Below are 20,786 nucleotides of genomic sequence, written 5' to 3' on the forward strand. Positions count from 1 at the left end.
ATTGTTGTATATATCATTGTATATATTGTAGTATATATTGTATAAATCATTGTATATATCATGTTACATCTGATGTCTTTCAGTGATTTTGTCCTGTTTTTACATCTTTTTTGTTTAGTTTCATCCATGTTTGTCGTTTGTTTCTTTTTTGTCTCATTACGTCTTTAACACCATTTTCATCTCACTGTGTCTTTTTTTTCCCCTTCTTTTATAAATAACTTAAACCACATCTGTTGCTCTGGATCCAAACATCAGCCTTAAACTTGGAATAAATGGAGCTTTTACTGTTGTTGTTGTGTTTAACTTTTCCATTTTGGTGTGTTTCCCTCTTCCTCTCATCAGTTTAATCATGTTTCTTTTATCTTGTTTTCGTCCTGTTGGACCCTGTAGATCTTGTCTTATTGCATCGGTTTCATCCTTTTTTTGTCTCATTTTCATCTTTTTTCGAATCGATTACACTTTGATTCAAATACAACAGTTGATTAAATGTCATCGCTTGACTAATCTGTACACGTAAACATAGCCTCAGGGTAGGGTGGGATGGGGGTGGGGGGCACCGGCCGGATCCCCCCAACCAACCCCCCCCCCCCCCCCCCCCGGCTGGGTCAGAGGTCACAGTGTCCCTGCCAACCACCTAAATAGACTTCACATGAAACTGGACGTAAAGTATGGCTCAGATGTTTCCACAGCGGCCGCTCATATCTACATCCATACCTCCCCTCCATATCACCAAACGAGCAGGGGGTGGGGGTGGGGGGGTTTAGGGGGGAGAAATCACAGGACTCTAAAGACAGCTGCAGCTTATAAGGAATGTGAGGGGCCTCAGCCAAGAGAGCAGGCAGGGAAACCAGACCATATATGGACACAGAGGCACAATCCAATTTTTATCAATGAGCCGAGCGGGCTTGAGCATCTGAGCAGGAGCGAACAGGAGCGTCTGAGGAGGTGCGTCTGAGCAGGAGCAAACAGGAGCGCCTGAGGAGGAGTGTACGAGCGCCTGAGGAGGAGTGTACGAGCAGGAGCGAACAGGAGCATACGAGCAGGACTGTCTGAGCAGGAGCAAACAGGAGCGTCTGAGGAGCGTCTGAGCAGGAGCATATGAGCAGGAGCAAACAGGAGCGTACGAGCAGGACCGTCTGAGCAGGAGCGAACAGGAGCGTCTGAGCAGGAGCATACGAGCAGAAGCATATGAGCAGGAGTGAACAGGAGCGTCTGAGGAGGAGCATCTGAGCAGGAGCGAACAGGAGCGTCTGAGGAGGAGCATCTGAGCAGGAGCGAACAGGAGCGTCTGAGGCGGAGCATCTGAGCAGGAGCGAACAGGAGCGTCTGAGGAGGAGCATCTGAGCCGGAGCGAACAGGAGCGTCTGAGGAGGAGCGTCTGAGGAGGAGCATCTGAGCAGGAGCGAACAGGAGCGTCTGAGGAGGAGCATCTGAGCAGGAGCGAACAGGAGCGTCTGAGGCGGAGCATCTGAGCAGGAGCGTACTAGCAGGAGTGTCTGAGCAGGAGCGTACGAGCAGGAGTGAACAAGAGCGTTTGAGGAGGAGCATCTGAGCAGGAGTGAACAGGAGCGCCAGAGGAGGAGTGTCTGAGCAGGAGCGTACGAGCAGAAGCGTCTGAGCAGGAGCGAGCAGGAGCGAACAGGAGTGTCTGAGCAGGAGCGAACAGGAGCGTATGAGCAGGAGCGTCTGAGCAGGAGCGTACGAGCAGGAGCGAACAGGAGCGTCTGAGGAGGAGCATCTGAGCAGGAGCGAACAGGAGCGTCTGAGGAGGAGCGTCTGAGGAGGAGCATCTGAGCAGGAGCGAACAGGAGCGTCTGAGGAGGAGCATCTGAGCAGGAGCGAACAGGAGCGTCTGAGGAGGAGCATCTGAGCAGGAGCGAACAGGAGCGTCTGAGGAGGAGCATCTGAGCAGGAGCGAACAGGAGCGCCTGAGGAGGAGCATCTGAGCAGGAGCGTACTAGCAGGAGTGTCTGAGCAGGAGCGTACGAGCAGGAGTGAACAGGAGCGTCTGAGGAGGAGCATCTGAGCAGGAGCGAACAGGAGCGCCTGAGGAGGAGTGTCTGAGCAGGAGCGTACAAGCAGAAGCGTCTGAGCAGGAGCGAGCAGGAGCGAACAGGAGTGTCTGAGCAGGAGCGAACAGGAGCGTATGAGCAGGAGCGTCTGAGCAGGTGCGTACGAGCAGGAGCGAACAGGAGCGTCTGAGGAGGAGCATCTGAGCAGGAGTGAACAGGTGCGCCTGAGGAGGACCGTCTGAGCAGGAGTGTATGAGCAGAAGCGTCTGAGCAGAAGCATACAAGCAGAAGCGTCTGAGCAGGAGCAAACAGGAGCATCTGAGCAGGAGCGTATGAGCAGAAGCGTCTGAGCAGGAACGAACAGGAGCGTCTGAGCAGGAGCGTACGAACAGGAGCATCTGAGCAGGAGCGAACAGGAGTGTACGAGCAGGAGCGTACGAACAGGAGCATCTGAGCAGAAGCGTCCAAGCAGGAGCCTATGAACAGAGGTGTCTGTGCAGGAGCGTCTGAGCAGGAGCGTCTGAGCAGGCCCGGGGCGCACCGACAGCACCGACCGCCAACGCCACGCCGCCCAACGTCAGCACCTCGTCAACACAACCACAACACCACAGGCCCACAGGTCTCCGTCTGCAAAGGGACATCCTTAAGCTGAGTAAACGGCGCCGGGAATCTGGGCCTTGGACACATGATAGTGTGAAGACGTGGACAGTGGAGTGTGTCCGCTGACGAGTTTATGGCTTCGCTTCAGCCTCGGAGGTTTGAGGAACAGTCGCAGAATAATGTAGTGAGAAATATACGAGCAGACGGATGGCAGGGAGCACAAGCAACAGGTTTAAGGAGGGTAGAAGGACTGAAGACCAGCATTCAACCCAACAAACCAAAGAACAAGGACCGAAGACCAGCATTCAACCCAACAAACCAAAGAAGAAGGACCGAAGACCAGCATTCAACCCAACAAACCAAAGAAGGACCGAAGACCAGCATTCAACCCAAAAAACCAAAGGACCGAAGACCAGCATTCAACCCAAAAAACCAAAGAAGGACCGAAGACCAGCATTCAACCCAAAAAACCAAAGGACCGAAGACCAGCATTCAACCCAAAAAACCAAAGAAGGACCGAAGACCAGCATTCAACCCAAAAAACCAAAGGACCGAAGACCAGCATTCAACCCAAAAAACAAAAGGACTGAAGACCAGCATTCAACCCAAAAAACCAAAGAAGGACCGAAGACCAGCATTCAATCCAAAAAACCAAAGGACCAAAGACCAGCATTCAACCCAAAAAACAAAAGAAGGAGCGAAGACCAGCATTCAACCAAAAAAAAAAAGATATAAACCATTTATACAGACACCAGAGCAAAGAAAGCCCCCCCAAAAAAAACACTTAATCCTTAAAGACCCAAACGTACCCTTAAAGACCCAAATGTCCACCTTTAACCCTTAAAGACCCAAACGTCCACCTTTAACCCTTAAACACCCAAACATCCTCCTTTAACCCTTACAGACCCAAACGTCCTCCTTTAACCCTTAAAGACCCAAAGATCCTCCTTTAACCTAAACCATCTACTGATCTAAACTGTTTAATACCTGTTGATCCACTAATCCTATGGTATAAAATACAGTTCTTCATCTTTTCATGGTCATCAGATATGACTCATTTGGATGTTCAGTGGGTGGTGGTGGTGGTGGGGGTAGCGTAGCGGACAGACATTGTCTCTTTACTGTTCCTCTAACCCCATACTCAGCCATAGGTGATAGTATGGATCCAAGTTAATATTCCAAGAATGACCAGCTTCTGTGACTCGCCTCGGAGAACCTCCGGGTGGCCAGTTCCTTCACACTGCGGGTTTAAGTTTGAGGCTGGGAGGACCTCCAGCGGAGGGGTTTTCCCCACCCTTCCTCCGTGTCTTTTCTGCACCAGAGCCTAAGACGGTGCTGGCCGCGCTTCCGCATACTCCTGGACCTGCTCTGAAAAATTGATCTCATCCACTATTAATCGATTATGCAAAATTAAAACGAAATCGATCTAAGATCGATCAAATCGATTTTTTTTTACCCAGCCCTACCAATGACTGTGTAGGACCAAGGACAGTGGATGGAGACAAACAGCTCATTCCAATGTTAAGAAATGGACCTTAAATGTAAGTCAAACACCGTCTTTTCCCCAAACCTTCATTCCAGACTCGTAGGAACTTAACGAGCTCAAGGATTTCAACATAAAACAGCAGCTTCCCAAAAATCTAAGATAAACAGTGAAGTGGTTGTTAAAGCAGGCGTCATGTTTCTCATCTTAACACAACCCAGACCTGCGGTGATTTATCTGTGTGAGCGTTACCAGGTTTTCCTGGATGAGAGGTCACGAAGGTAAACCTCCCTTTAACGGGGGGGGTGGGGGTGGGGGGTGTAAAGACTCTGCATCTTATCTGGTTCTCGCTCTGCCTTTGAAGGCCAATCCAGACTTTAGGTTTAATTAAAAGTTGCTCCGAACCAAAACCCGCTGTCCTGAACCCAGGCCTCGCATTAGAACGGGCAAAAGTTCAGAGGCGTGTTTACAAAAGGACACTGATTATTTTCCACAGCTGCTGGTGGGTTTGACTTATGGGCCATCTTCTTCTCCTGCTCCTCAGGCCTTTTCTGGAGACATTTCCCACTTTATCCATGAGTGACTGTGCACCGCTTTATCAGTTTTATTTTTAATTCACAAAACAAATTCATGTTACTGTTACAAAGACAGTGAGTCACACAAACACTCAGTCCAGTATCTGTGGTTCTGAACAGCAGACAAATGAGGACACACGGGTCCAAAGACACGTGTCCACAGCAACAGCGTCCACACCGTCACAAAAACACTGGAGACAAGCGGGCCATCAAAATAAAAGCATCAGATCCACCCTCATATACATCCACATCAGTACTTAGGACCAGTCATGTCCGGATACTTATGTCCATTTTGGATCTGGGTCCAGAATGAAAGACGAAGACGAACAGATGGTCATAAAAGACACAACAACAAGAAAACGACAAAAATAAATTATGCAACGACACAAATATGATGTAATGTGGAGAAAACAATGTAAAAAAAAAAAAAAGACAAGACATAAATAACATTAAAGATGTAACAAATAAAAAAAACAGAGCATGACAAAAAAACACTACAAGACGACAAGGACATAATAAAGTCCTAAAAACACAGCCAGATGAAGACACTGACCTGTTTACATGAAAAGTCCAATATCTTGGAAGAATCGGATCTAATGCATTTACATGGAATTAAGAAATGCGATAATCGTAAACCCTGGTTTAGACACTCCAGTCCATTATTGGATTTCTTTCAGAGTTCGTACGTACATAGTGATGGTAGACTTCAACTTCCTGTTGTCTTCCCATGTAACTTCTGTTGTCTAGTATTTTAATTGTGTTTAAACAGACATAAAAAAACCCCCAAATAAATCAGATGAACCTGTTTACATGTGTGAAGACATCAGAGCATTGGGGACAAACCCAGGTGTGTTAATCTGATTTATTATAATCAGATTACTGCTGTTATCGGATAAAGACTATCAGATTATCCTGTTTACATGATCAAGAATAATCTGAGAACTGCAGACATCGGATAATGATCGGAGTATTGGTGTGAATGTAAACGGACTCAGTGTCAAAGCTCCAACAAGATTAAAAAAAAATGCCCAGAAAAACCAGAACAAGATGAAAATGACGTTTTCGTTCAAATAAATCCTTAATGCAGGCTGACAATTAGAAAAATAAAGGATGTAAAAGGTAAAAACAAATGACATAAAAGACACAACAAGACAGAAAATATGGGACAAAATGAAATAAGGTGAAAAACAAACAAAAAAGACTTAAAAGTCACAATGAGACAAAAATAAAAATACAAGTCTTTACATTCATTAGCTTTTTCACTGTAATATGATGTTGTCATTACTGTCGTTGTTTTTGGTTTGTTTGAGTTTCCCTTTGTTTATATGTTGTTTTTCTGTCCACAATGTCTTGTTAACTATCGCTAATAAAATAAAATAAAATAAAAAAAAAAAATAGGACAAAAGAGTTGCATCTTGTTGTATCACCTGTAAATAAATAATAAAAGAAACAACAACATAAATGACTCAGTGATGTAAAAGTGGAATAAAAGATGTACCAAGGTGTAAAAAACAAACACACCTGTTTACAGTGACACAAAACAAACCCAAAGACCTTAAACTGTCCTGTGGTCTCCAAACAGGACAACAACAGTCATACAGCCAAACAGTATGACTGGTTGATTGGCCTATAGGACCACCCCCTCTAGCCCCGCCCACTCACCTTGGTGTCACCCATGCTCTCCGACTCCGACACCTGGTAGGTCAGGTCGGTTTCCTCGAAGCCTGTGGCGCTCATGCGCTGGTCCGTGGACGGGTCGGAGCGCGGCGGAGAGTCGGGTGAGTTGAGGCAGGTCTGGATGAGCGCTTTGCCTGTTTCACTGGTGATCATGGGCTGAAGTTTACGGGTGGCAAAGGTGTACACGTGACCCGTCTCACTGGCCACCAGCAGGAGGACCTGCGTCCCCGTCAGCGTGGACAGTTCATAGGCCTGAGGACAAAAAACACACAGCCTCAGAAACTCAGTAACTGAGCGCGCTCACAACCACCATATTGGGCCTTGGATCATCTCAGAGTTATTGCATCAAAATGTGAGATTCCATAAGGTGAGTATCTGGGAAAAAAAAAACAAAAGAAGAAGAATTAGAAGAAGAAAAAAAGGGAGAAGAAGAACAAGAAGGAGAAGAAGAGGAAGAAGAGGGAGAAGGAGAAGAAGGAGAAGAAGAAGGAGGGAGAAGAAGAACAAGGAGAAGGAGAAGGAGAAGAAGAGGGAGAAGAAGGAGAAGAAGAAGAGGGAGAAGAAGGAGAAAAGGGAGAAGAAGAAGAAGAAGAAGAAGAAGAGGGAGAAGGAGAGAGAAGAGTGACAAGGAGAAGAAGACGAAGGAAAAGAAGAGAGAAGGAGAATAAGAAGAAGAAGAGGGAGCAGAACAATAAGAGGGAGAAGAGGGAGAAGAAGAAGAGGGAGCAGAAGGAGAAGGGGAAGAAGAAGAAAGAGGAGAAGAAGAAGAGAGAGAAGAACAAGAAGAAGAAGAAGAGGGAGAAGAAGAACAAGAAGAAAAAGCAGAGGGAGAAGAAGAATACAGCATCAGAGAAAATATGGCAGCTAAAAATAGAAAAGAAGACCTGATGTATAACACAGAGATGAAAGATGGAGACAAGGAGACGAGGAGATGAGGACACAAGGAGACAGGGATCCGAAAACACGAGGAGACAAGGACATGAGGAGAGGAGGGTCTGAAACATAAAACTCAAAGATTGGATGAGAGAGGAAAGAGGACAGAGGAGATGAGGACAGAGGAGATGAGGAAAGAGGAGCTGAGGAAAGAGGAGCTGAGGAAAGAGGACAGAGGAGATGAGGATGGAGGACAGAGGAGATAAGGACAGAGGAGATGAGGATGGAGGACAGAGGAGCTGAGGACAGAGGAGCTGAGGACAGAGGAGCTGAGGACAGAGGAGATGAGGACAGAGGACAGAGGAGATGAGGACAGAGGAGATGAGGAAAGAGGAGATGAGGAAAGAGGACAGAGGAGATGAGGACAGAATCCCATCCAACTGTTACTGAACTCTGTAAACACTAACCCTGCTGGCACTAGTGTAAGTACTAATAACTACTACAAATACACAAAACTGATACTACACATGTATAAATACAAATACACATAACTGATAGTGCTGTCTGATCTGTATAAATATAAATACACTTACATAAAGATAAACACATACATAATGTTTTTTACACTTATTTTTCTTAACAAATGTTTTTTTTCAGGTTATTCATATTTTTCTGTTTGGATCGTTTATAAATGTAAATATTTGCATTTATGGTAAATATATGTAATAAAAATGTTATGGGTTATTTTGCCCTAAAATACTAACATCTGTATTTGTCATTATTTATAGTTCCTTCTGTTATTGGTTCTGGTTCTGATCCACTTAAGATCCTAATGGTCTGACCTGGTCTACACCTGCAGTCCTATTTGTCTGTTAAACCTTTATGTTTCAGTTGAAATCCATGTATCTCCCTCAGCTTTCACAGATCAGACCATAAACGTTTATGATAACAGATAAATGAATGTGACCATATTTGGTCATTTGGTCACCACTGGTCTCCGTCCTCATTCATTACAAAACTGATTCAACCTCATGTTCAAAATCAGCAGTGGTTCCATACATGGTGCATTCAGGACTCCAGTCCTGATAAAAGCATCTAGGTGAGTCATCAGGTCTGTGGAGGACCTTAAGGTCCACATGAGTGTCACTGTGGTGAGGACGCTCCGACGCCGCTGGACGCCGTTCCACACAAACCACATGTAAATAAGAGGCTTTTATGGAACGGTCATGGAGGTGCTCTACATCAGAGACACTGTCCATATCAGTGTGGAGATAAAAGACAACTGTCCACTGTGTCAAACAGCACCATGGACACGGTTACCATGACAACGGGTTCACAGACCTCAGGTATGTTATTATAGTGTGTGTGTACATAATATAACCATTTATTTATACCACTTTTTTCCAGACCGAGTACGAGTACTTACATTTAAGTACTTGCCGATACTGAGTACCGATACGAGTACTTAATAATCCCATTCCAGTTCTTAGTTCCTTTTGTAAATGTGCTTTATTGTCGTTGTCATTAGTCTGACTGGAACAAAGTGCTGCTACTGACATTTAATGTGTTGGAATGAGCGTTTGTCAATTAATCCACCAGGGGGCGCCGCTCTTAATTAACCATACTGGACAAATACCACGAAGAAGAGTAAAGTTTTTTTGAGAAAAAGAAGAAAGTCAGTAATAACAAACATGGAGACGACAGAGGTAACACTAACGTGATACTAATATTGCAGTGTTTTCACTGGTAAGGTTTAAAAGCTTAGCTTCAGCAGGAAGAGAAAAGAGAAATGAGTGAGAAGTTTCGTTTTGCCTTCTGTTGGCGGTGATCCGCACCGCTCCGTACTCCCGCTGGTATTCTCATTCTGTTTACGCATCCACCAGCAGCTGATAAACAGATGGAATGTATGCAGAGGACGGACAGAACACTGCGTCCGTATCTGTCCGAGTCTGTAACGTTACTTGCAGTCAGCGTTACTTTTATCACTGTCATTTATTTGGTTAAATCTCCACACTCCCCACACATTATTCCTCCTCCTCGTACCTGCTGCACTGAACTGGGAATGTCACACGGCTGTAAGTGGTATCGGTGCATTTGTATCGGATATCTTTTACGAGTACGAGTACACACACTGAGTATTGGAGCTGATGCCGATACTTGTACCGGTATATCCCAAATATATATATATTATATATATACAGGGTGGGGAAGCAAAATGTACAATATTTTGAGGCAGGGATTGAAAGACAGTGTATGACCAATTAGTTTATTGAAAGTCATGAGAATTTATTTGCCACAAGAAAATTGACATAATAGAAAATGTTTTTATTCTATGTGTCCTCCTTCTTTCTCAATAACTGCCTTCACACGCTTCCTGAAACTTGCGCAAGTGTTCCTCAAATATTCAGGTGACAACTTCTCCCATTCTTCTTTAATAGTATCTTCCAGACAGAATAGTTTTGCTCATAGTCATTCTCTTCTTTACATTATAAACAGTCTTTATGGACACTCCAGCTATTTTTGAAATCTCCTTTGGTGTGACGAGTGCATTCAGCAAATCACACACTCTTTGACGTTTGCTTTCCTGATTACTCATATGGGCAAAAGTTTCTGAAAAGGTATGGATAATAGTGTTAGGTATGATTATGACATCAATATATGTTTGGTTTCAAAACAATTGACGTAGTGCCTGCTGAGAAAAAACAACTAAATGTTCATTGTAAATTTTGCTTCCCCACCCTGTATATATGCTATAACCACAGCAGCTATACTGGACCACCACTGGACCACCAATGAACCACCCCTGGACCACCATAAGACCACCACTGGACCATCACTGGACCACTATAAGACCACCACTGGACCACCACCTGGACCACTACTGGAACACCATGGTTCACCAATGAACCACCAATTAACCGCCACTAGACCACCATAAGACCACCACTGGATCACCATAACACCACTACTGGACCACCATCAGACCACCACTGGTCCACCTATTGGACCACCACTGGACCCCTACTGGTCCTATACTAGTCCTGTACTGGTTCCCTATTGGTCCTGTACTGGTCCTATACTAGTCCTGTACTGGTTTGTGGATGACCTACAGTATCGGACCCCCATCCGAGGCAGTAAAAACTCCTGTATCAGCTGAGGTCCACTACGGCTGTGCCCAGACCCACATACTGGTCTGTCCTGGTCCAGGGTGTCTCTGTTTGTTCAGGTTTTTCACATCTATGTTTGAACCGTTAAGAAATGTAAATATTTTCATGGGTCAAAGGGTTTTTTGTAGAGCCCGACCGATTAATTGGCCGGCCTATTAATCAGGCCAATTATAGCGTATCACCAATTAATCAACATCGGACAATATGTAGCTGATGTAGCCGATATATTAACTTTTTTTGCTGTGCGGAGATTCTGTCGCCCGCTGCTCCTGTGTGTGTGTGTGTGTGTGTGTGTGTGTGTGTGTGTGTGCTGGCCAGAGAATAAGAGGAACTGTAAAGCGAGTTATGTCCCGTTTCCACTACGTGGTATCGGCTTGACTCGACTCGGCTCGGCCTTTGTTGCGTTTCCATTACAAAAAAGGACCTGGAATCTGGTACCCGGTACTACTTTTTTTGGTATCACCTCCACCGAGGTTCCAGGACTGGGTACCAGATACTAAAACGTGACGTGTAAGCACTGCAGGCCACTGATTGGTCAGACAGTTGTCTCTGTGACCCGCCGTTTTACAAAAAAACAGATGCGGAAGTGGACAGTAAATATAGCGGTACATTAATCCACATGATAACAGCCCAAAACTACACCATGGTCGGTCGAGGAGATTCAGTCTTTGGTGGCCGACGTAAAAATTCAGACGAGGCAACATGCAATGAGCGAGTTTATCAACAACTCTCTGGACAGATGACACGAAAGTAACGCGCCGCATCACTATGACGACCAGGTACTGTAAAGTCAGCAGTATCCTGTAATGGAAACGGTCTCCAGGAATACCGAGTTGAGCCGAGCCGAGCCGATTCCACGTAGAGGAAACACGGCATTAGTTTCACTTTCACTCCTGCTCGGACAATGACGCTATCACCCCCCCCCCCCCCCCCCCCCCGCGCGCGCTCTGACAAGGATGGACTGCTTATTCCCTCCCCGCTCCTATCCCCCACCCCGGCGAAAATCACGGACTGGTACCGTGCGCTCTAACGAGGATGGACCGCTAGACCCACCCGGCTCCGAAAATCACAGACCCCCCCCTGGTCTTATGAAGTATTCACCCCCCCCACACACACACCCATGTCCGTGCACTTCCTGTCTCCCTCAGTTTCATTCTGCAGACAGGCCGTGGTGTTAATAGTGTAGGGGAGACTGGGGACAGTTGTAACACAGGTCAGTTTTAACTCTTGCAATTGCTCCAATCAGGAACAACTTAGGATTCACCTAATTCACTCTGCACATGCTCAGTTTAGTCCTTAGTCCACATAAGAAGTTGTAGCGCCGTGAGGCAGACACATCAAAATTTGAGTGAAAACATAATTGTGTGGTCAGTAATATTTTTTGCTCTAATTATTTTTGTGATTGCATAGTTTGCATTTGAAAGTTGTGTAAATTATATTTGTGAGATAAACAAAGATTAATGCAACTGTTTATCCACCTGTCCACAATTAGCTAATATAAGATTATTATATCCTGTGTAGATCAGTGTTCTTATTTCATATATTGGCCAATATCGGATATCGGCCGATATATTGGATATCAGCTTTTTTTAGCCCCCAGTATCAGTATCGGCCCCAAAAATCCCATATCGGTCGGGCTTTAGTTTTTTGTCATTATTTATAGCTTATTCTGTTCTTATTGGACTGGCTCTGATCCATTTTAGATCCTATTGGTCTGAATGTGGAACCAGAACCTCCGTTGAACATCTCTGGTCTTTAAACTGAACATTAAACAAACACACGTCTACCTTTTCTTCTACATTAATGGAGAAACTACTGGACTGAAACAACCTGTTGATCCATGTTTCCATCATGTTTTTATGTCAAACCAAACCAAAGGAGACACATCACAGAGATCACATGTTACATCTGCAATTTCTGCAGCTCAGAAAAATAAGAATTTGACCTAATGTTTACATATAAACTAAGCTAACCCTTCGTATAATAAGTACATATGAAGGTGCAACACTTCAGTCTAATGATTACGAGAAACATAATCAGTAACGAGGCTCAATCAAAGGATCTTCAACCAGGAAATTAAATGATTCTACTGCATTTTTAGAACTTGTGGATTTCATATCATTATTTTGTTAAATGGTTGAATTTCACTACAGTTTTCTACACAAAAGCTGTAACAATTTATCATTTATTAAATTAACCAACTATTGATCAGTTTGATTCTGATTCCATCTTCTTGAATGTAAATATTTTCAGGTTTTGTGTCATTTTGTGATGAATGAAGACATTTAATGATGACAAGTTGAACTTCATGAAACGCTTTAACCATTTGTGGCATTTGAAACAAAAAACAATAACGAGATTAGTCAAAAATACAAGAAAAGACTCATCAAGGTGGAAATTAATCAGTAAGCTCAGCTCTACAACAGATACGACAGGAGCAAAATGTCGCATAAGTCATGATGAAGATGAAATGTCGCAAACAGCTTCACAAAACCAAAGTCTTGCGAATGGCGCCATAAACCCGAAACATCTCAAAGATCGCATTCAAAAAGACCAAATGTCACTAAACCCACAACACGACAAAAACATTACGAAAGACTAAAACAGACCAAAAACACTGCAAAAGATTCAACTGGACCAAAAACATCGCAAAAGATTTAACTGGACCAAAAACATCGCTAAACATTCAACTGGACCAAAAACATCGCAAAAGATTTAACTGGACCAAAAACATCGCTAAACATTCAACTGGACCAAAAACATCGCTAAACATTCAACTGGACCAAAAACATCACATAAGATTCCACCAGACAAAAAAAATTGCCAAAGATTCAACTAGACAAAAAAAAAAAAAAAAAAAAAAAAAAAAAAAAAATCGCCAAGGTTCAACTGGACCAAAACTTTGCAAGAGTCAACGAGACTGAAAACAGCACAAGTCGCAACAAGACCAAAATGTTTCAAAAGTTGCAGCTAGACCAAAGCAATGAAAAAGCTGTAACTAGACTGAATTGTCGCAAAAGATTAAACTACAAAAAAAGAAAACACTGCATAAAATTCAACCAAACTAAAATGTTGTAAAAGACGAAAAGTATTTCCTTGTTAATTTGTACTTTTTAAATTTTATGTTTATTCCAAAGGCCGACGGAAGCGACTGAAGTTTACCACCATGAAAATATGAAACTGTTTTTAAGTCTACATTCAGATGAAGACACGTTTGTCCATATGTGACCTGGAACTGATCTGTTTCAGACAGTCTGAACAGCACTTATCTGACCCAGACCACTTTCATGTGGTCCTAAATCTGACCCGGACCACTTTCATATGTGGTCCTAAATCTGACCCAGATCACTTTCATATGTGGTCCTAAATCTGACCCGGACCACTGTCATATGTGGTCCTAAATCTGACCCAGACCACTTTCATATGTGGTCCTAAATCTGATACAGATCTGATATTTTCCAATGTGACTTCAGTCTGAACGTCCAGGTTGCATTAATCTGACCTTTACGTCAATGAAATGCGACAAACAGGACCTTTTTAGTGCATGTGAGTCACTTCAGGACCTCTTTAGTGCATGTGGGTCACATTCAGTTCAGACTCAAAACTGATAGAAGTCGCAGTTAATGTAGAATATGAACCAACACACAAACAAATCAGATCTGACCCTAAACTCACGAATAGTGCATTAGACTGGCAGTGAACATAGTCTACCTGATGTGCCTGATGTAATCAGAGTACGTGTGTGTGTTCCTGAACTGCTCATGGACTCACTCTGTCAGAATAATAAGGAAGTAGAGAACAGGGAACTGGATCACATGTAGACTCCGAGGCTTTGACTGAACGCTTTGGCTTGTGTAACTCTACAGAACCTGGGCTTGAATCCTCCAAAATGGAACCAGTTTGAGACCAGTCTACAATGAACCCGCCCACTCCGCCCACCTGTCAGTTTGTGTGACGGCTGACACAGTGTAGGCAACGTTTTCAACATCTCCATCTCCACAGCGTGTCAAACAGTGTTGGTGTTGCCAAGAGCCTACATAAAGACACTTCAGTTTCCACGACAACAGTCTGGGAAACATTAAAAAAACAGAAGCGCTGCTTTGGAGCATCACGGACAGATGAAAACTCTAGAATCAAACCTGCCTCACAAGTGTTTACTGGCACAAACACGGACTTCAGAAAAACCACCGCCATCTCTGTTCCACAGCCAAGCTCGTTTTACAAAGAATAAACGTCACGTCGTGGACAAAGAACACAGTATTTTATCACAGTAGCAACTGTGGAGTTGAGTCGTGGATGATGTGGTTCTGATAGTTCTGATCCCAGGGTTCCACGTTCAGCCCAGCCCGACCTCAACTGGGCCGAACCAGTACAATAAAAACAGAATAACCCATAAATAATGACCAATACAAACTTGCATCTGTGTTTTAGTGCAATAAAAAAACATTATAAAGACATTTACATTCACTAACTATCCTTTCACACAAAACATTTGAATAACCTGAAAAAAATTTAAATTCATAGAAAAATAAGTGCAATTTTAACAACATTATGCTTCAACTTATCATTTCTGCATGTGCATTTACACAAACATTTAATAACAGGCTGAATATTGTTGCATTTTGTGTTCAAATGTAAACAGTTTCTACATTATGTACAGATACGGTGGATCTACAAATGCACCAAACATTTGATAACAGACAGAATATTAATAAGATGGCACTTAATTTTTAAATGAATTCTCATTATTTACATTTTTTTGCAAAAGGACAGTTTTAAATGTAAATATTTCCACAATTGAATGCTATTTTTTTCACATTAAACCAAGAACATTTGTATTTGTCATTATTTAAAGGTTATTTTGTTTATTTTCCTTTTGATCACATTGGTCTGAATGTGGAACCTGAATTAAAATGAGTTCCACACCTTTAACTTCATGTGCACAGTGTCAGTGTTGAACTTCCCAGATTCATTCTGTGGGTCAGATCAGAACCTCTGGCCCGCTTTGGCCCATATGTTTGACCCCCCTAGTTTAAGTCTGGGGTTAAACTTATAGAAACCATGCGGTTGTTTTTGGTGTGAAATTATAAGTAAAAGATGCAACGAGATGAATAGAAGATGTTTTTTATTTAGTTTATGAATTTAATCTTTTATCAATGTTTATATTTTTTATTTTTCTTAATAATTCATCAGTCTGACTTATTTTTAATCATATTGTTTTGGTTTGTGTTGCCGTTCTGATGACAAATAAAGTTTACAATTAAAGACAAAAGTAAAACTACATAAAATACGCAACAAGACGACAAGACCAAAAGGACATAAAAGGACAAAACAAAATGAAAACGACACAAAGAAGACGCAACAATTTTCAAATAATGTAAAACAAGAAAAGAATAATATTAAAAATATACAAGATGAAACCATGTCAAAGACACAACACAAGCCTAACTCAAGACACCAGTAGAACCTTTCAGAACCACAGACCTAGAACAAACACCAGAACCTTCAACAATCTGAGGAAATAAACCAAGACATGAACGTACGCCTCCATATCTGTCATCATCAGTTCATGGTGATGATGTAGAACCAGGACCAGGACTGAACCGGGACCAGGCCTGAACCAGATCCAGCACTGAACCATTTCCACGACTAAACCAGGACCTGGTTTAACCCACAGCCTGTCCAGATCCTCTGCCGTCTCTGTGACCTGGTCCTGGTGTTTGGTCAGCTGTTTCCACCTCCAGGCCTGATGCCACTGTTCACCACATGACCCCCCCCACACACACACACTCACCTCCATCACCTGGACCTCCATGTCCAGGTCTGATGGAGGTCCAGTGTCCCACCTCTATCAGACCTGGTTGGATGAATGTGTCTGTTTATCTGGAAACCTCATTGGATGGAGTAGTGTGTGTGTGTGTGTGTGTGTGTGTGTGTGTGTGGGGGGGGGGGTCAGATAGTTTAGAAACAAAAAAAAAAAGGGGTGGGGGATGGATTCAGAAATAGAATAGTCATTTGCTCCAATCTATTTTAAGTCCAATGTTCTGACATGTTCACATGCAGACTGAGTTTGACTCCAGTGTTTGGGTTTTTTAGGAAAACCTGGAACCTCCGACCCCTCTGAGGAACTATAATAATAATAATAATAATAATAATAATAATAATAATAATAATAATTACTATTATTATTGTTACTACTATTATTGTTGTTATTATTACTATTATTATTAATTATTATTCTTATTGTTCCTTGTGTGTTGACCCATGTCTCACCTTCTTCATGATGCCAGTCTTCCTCTTGCTGAACGTCGTGTACCGTCTTAACTTGTTGTCAATAAACTCCATCTTAATCTTGACCCGTCCCCGGGTCTTCTTGCCCGGTTTGGCCCCGGCCACCCCCCCGGGCACCATGCTGTACCCCCCGGGCGGGACTCCCACCTCCTGGCCGGTCACCGCGGCCTCCATCTCCCCTCTCTCCCGCTTCACCCCCCTCCTGTCCCCGAGTGAACCCACGGGGTCGTCGTCGTCCACGGAGTCCGAGTCGTTGTCGGAGCTGCAGAGGGGTGCGCTCTCCCGGTCCGGGTCGAACCGGGCCCCGTGGGGCAGGACCACCCCGGCGTTCAGCCCCACCATGCCGCTCTGGAGGGGGGTGACCCCGGCGCCGTTGCCCGGCCTGGCTCCTCTGGGACCGTTGGCCCCCAGCATCCCCACCGGCTCTCTGCCGGTGTCGTTGCCGACCCCCGGTAAACCCTGCCCTGCTCGGACCAGCACGGGACGGACCCCGACCCCCGACCCGTGCCCCCCGGAGCCTCTGCCTGAAGCGGACCCGTTCCCAGATGGAGCCGACCCGACCTGGCTCGGTAACATTCTACTGACGGAACCGAGTCCGAACACCAGCCTCGAGCTGGAGCGCGCGTCCTTCCTCGTGACAGTCCGGTAAAGCGCATGCACGTCCGGCCACCGGTGTAAACAGAGTCGGGGGGTGTTCGGGTCGGAGCCTCCGGAAACAACCGACACAGAGTAGCTGGAGTGATGCTGCTGTCCCGGACCCGGTGCCCTGACCCGCTGCTCCTGCGGATCACCCTCCTCCTCTGCCGCCAAAACCCCCCGCACGTTCTCAAAAAGGAAAATGCAGAGGACGTATCTGCGTGTCGATCCGCCGCAACAACTAGCCCCTCAGCAAACTGAAACTAACCGCAAACCGTTTGAGTGTACGTCAACACCACCGGTAACACCCGGTTATTAACGCACGGTTTAACCCTTTACGATCCGGAAACCATGAAAGCGGCTGACAGTCACCTTAGAACAGCGTGTAGGACCGCGGAGTGATACCTCCACCAAGAACTACTTCCCTCCTTATAAAGAGATACAATGTTTCCTTATATGGCGCTGTCTCTCCTTATTTGGTGAGTCACAACGGTGCGCGTTGATTGGCTGAGGATTATCTGAGGAGCGCTGCCATTGGTTGACGGGGAGCACTTGTTAGAATACCAAAATGGTTGCGCTACCGTCAAACGTCACCGTGAACCGGGCAGAGACACCGACGGAAAACAGGAGATTTAATCCACAACGAGAAGTTTGGTCCAGAAAAAGAACTAAACATGTAAAGAAACAGAGCAGTTAGAGGAGTTAAAGCAGAAAAGAACTGAAGAAGTGAAGGAAAAGTCAACAGGAAGTGAACAAAAAGTACAAATATGAGAAAGAATCTACAGGTTCATGAAGTTTACTACGGGTAAACAACAATAAAACAGGTAAACAACAACAGAACAGGTAAACAACAATAGAACACATAAACAACAGAACAGGTAAACAACAACAGAACACAAACAAAACAGGTAAACAACAACAGAACATGTAAACAATAAAACAGGTAAACAAAAATAAAAGGTAAACAACAACAGAACAGGTAAACAACAACAGAAGAGGTAAACAATAAAACAGGTAAACAAAAATAAAACAGGTAAACAACAACAGGTAAACAACAACAGAACATGTAAACAACAAAACAGGTAAACAACAATAAAACAGGTAATAATAAAACATGTAAACAACAACAGAACAGGTAAACAATAAAACAGGTAAACAAAAATAAATCAGGTAAACAACAATGCAATAGGTAAACAATAAAACAGGTAAACAAAAATAAAACAAGGAAACAAAAATAAAACAGGGAAACAATAAAACAGATAATAATAAAAAAGGTAAACAACAATAAAGCAAGTAAACAACATCAAAACAGGTAAACAACACTAAAAGAGGTGAACAACAATAAAACAGGTAAACAATAATAAAACAGGTATACAACAATAAAACAGGTAAACAATAAAACAGGTAAACAACAGAACAGGTAAACAACAATAAAACAGGTAAACAACAATAAAGCATAAAAACTAATAAAACAGGTAAACAACAATAAAACAGGTAAACAACAATAAAACAGTTAAACAATAATGAAACAGGTATACAACAATAAAACAGGTAAACAACAATAAAACAAATAATAAAACAGATAAACAACAATAAGACAGGTAAGCAATTATTAAACAGGTAAACAATATAACAGATAAACAACAATAAAACAGGTAAACAATAAAACAGGTAAACAAAACAGATAACAACAAAACAGATAAACAATAAAACAGGTAAACAACAATAAAACAGGTAAACAATAATAAACATGAACAATAATAAAACAGGAAAACAACAATAAAACAGGTAAACAATAATAAACAAATAAACAATAATAAACAGGTAAACAATAATAAACATGAATAATAATAAACAGGTAAACAACGATAAAACAGGTAAACAATAATAAACAAATAAACAATAATAAAACAGGTAAACAATAAAACAGGTAAACAACAATAAAACAGCACATCCTCTGTATAAGTGATGCTGTAGATGATCTCAGTTCAGATATATTCAATAACATGGGACTAAGTTTCAGATGAGTACAAATATTTACCATCAGACTTTTCATTTTTTTCATCATTGTGGATTTTTTGGAGAATATTTGTACCGAAAATATAAATATATTTTTTTTATGTGAGAAACAGACAAATACAAACAGCAGATGAAAGTGTGTGTTCTACAATAGAACCTAATACAGCAGGTATAAAACACTGATTCTACAAGTTTATCAACTGTTTATGTCCTGTTCTCTTTCGTTAAATAAAGGTCTAATCTGATCTAAAGTGAGCCGGACCAGTCCAATAATGTCAATAATAGGATCAGAACTGATCAATAATGTCAACGCCAAAGTTTATCTGTGTATATGAGAGGAAAAAAGTCCAATTCTCTACTGAAAATATTTACATCTACGAACTGTACTTGAACACAACATGAACAAATGGACTGGACCCTTTAGAGGGTTGGACTGGACCCTTTAGAGGGTTGGACTGGACCCTTAGGTGGGTTGGACTAGACCCTTTAGAGGGTTGGACTGGACCCTTAGGTGGGTTGGACTAGACCCTTTAGAGGGTTGGACTGGACCCTTTGCTGTGTACGTATATATGTGTGTGTGTGTGTCCATACACTGGTGACAGTTGCAGTTGTTCATCCTTCTGTATTTTTTCTCAGTGAACAGACTAATGTAAACAGTAACAGTGAATAGAACCAACATTTTGTCAGATATTAGTCATTTTTAAAACAATACAATAGAATAGTGGTGACTGTTGGACAAATGTGGTACAACATGTATGAATACACAACAGTGTGTGTGTGTGTGCGTATATATATATATATATATATATATATATATATATATATATATATATATATATACCATCAACCATCAACTTTAATCTGAGCTTTAATGAACATCTACAGGATCAGTGAAATAAATATAGAAAAACATCTGATTTATACTGAAAAACACAAACTACGGAGGATAATATAATAATAAATGGTGATAAATCCCTTATAAACGTTAAATACAGACATTCCTTTGGGAACTGACACTAAAACTCCAGTGGGTTTTTATGGTTAAAGGTTTAGGAGAGCCAGAATAAACACTGCCCTCTGGTGGTGTGTTCAGGGACCTCCACATTGAGAGGATTTTATTTTTTTTTTTCTGATTTCTACACCTGTTTTTTTTTTGTTTGTTTGTATATTTTCCTTTTTAATAACTCTAGTACGTACCATGTGACTGGCTCCAGAAGCTCCACATGTTCGGACTGATCACAGACTCCGCCTCCTGCTCAGGACGGACGACGTGCACGGACACGTTGGAGAATCCACCTCAGTGAACGTTGCACCACTTCTTCTGCAGCTGCAACGATGCATTTAAAGCCTCTGAAGGTCTGTTTTATTCAGATTCAAGTATCGGCCCCATGTTTTATCAGGATATTCACACACACTAATAACATTTCAACACTTTTCCTTAAAGATCAACAAC

The 20,786-nt window shown here is 42.7% G+C and overlaps 1 protein-coding gene across 3 annotated transcripts in view; it reads right to left on the bottom strand.

Annotated features, from left to right (window-relative positions):
- srfb (serum response factor b) overlaps positions 1 to 17,695 on the bottom strand; it is a 52,222-nt gene extending 34,527 nt beyond the window's left edge. For all 3 annotated transcript variants that reach the window (XM_030155809.1, XM_030155810.1, XM_030155811.1), the window contains exons 1-2: positions 16,661 to 17,695; positions 6,333 to 6,599 (exon numbers count right to left, since the gene is read on the bottom strand). In XM_030155809.1, the coding sequence (XP_030011669.1) occupies positions 6,333 to 6,599; positions 16,661 to 17,254 (861 nt within the window). In that variant the 5' untranslated portion in view covers positions 17,255 to 17,695. The remainder of the gene's footprint in view (positions 1 to 6,332; positions 6,600 to 16,660) is intronic.
- Positions 17,696 to 20,786: the final 3,091 nt, after the last annotated feature.

The sequence above is a fragment of the Sphaeramia orbicularis genome, chromosome 15 (assembly GCF_902148855.1).
Source record: "Sphaeramia orbicularis chromosome 15, fSphaOr1.1, whole genome shotgun sequence".
Classification (NCBI taxonomy): Eukaryota; Metazoa; Chordata; class Actinopteri; order Kurtiformes; family Apogonidae; genus Sphaeramia; species Sphaeramia orbicularis.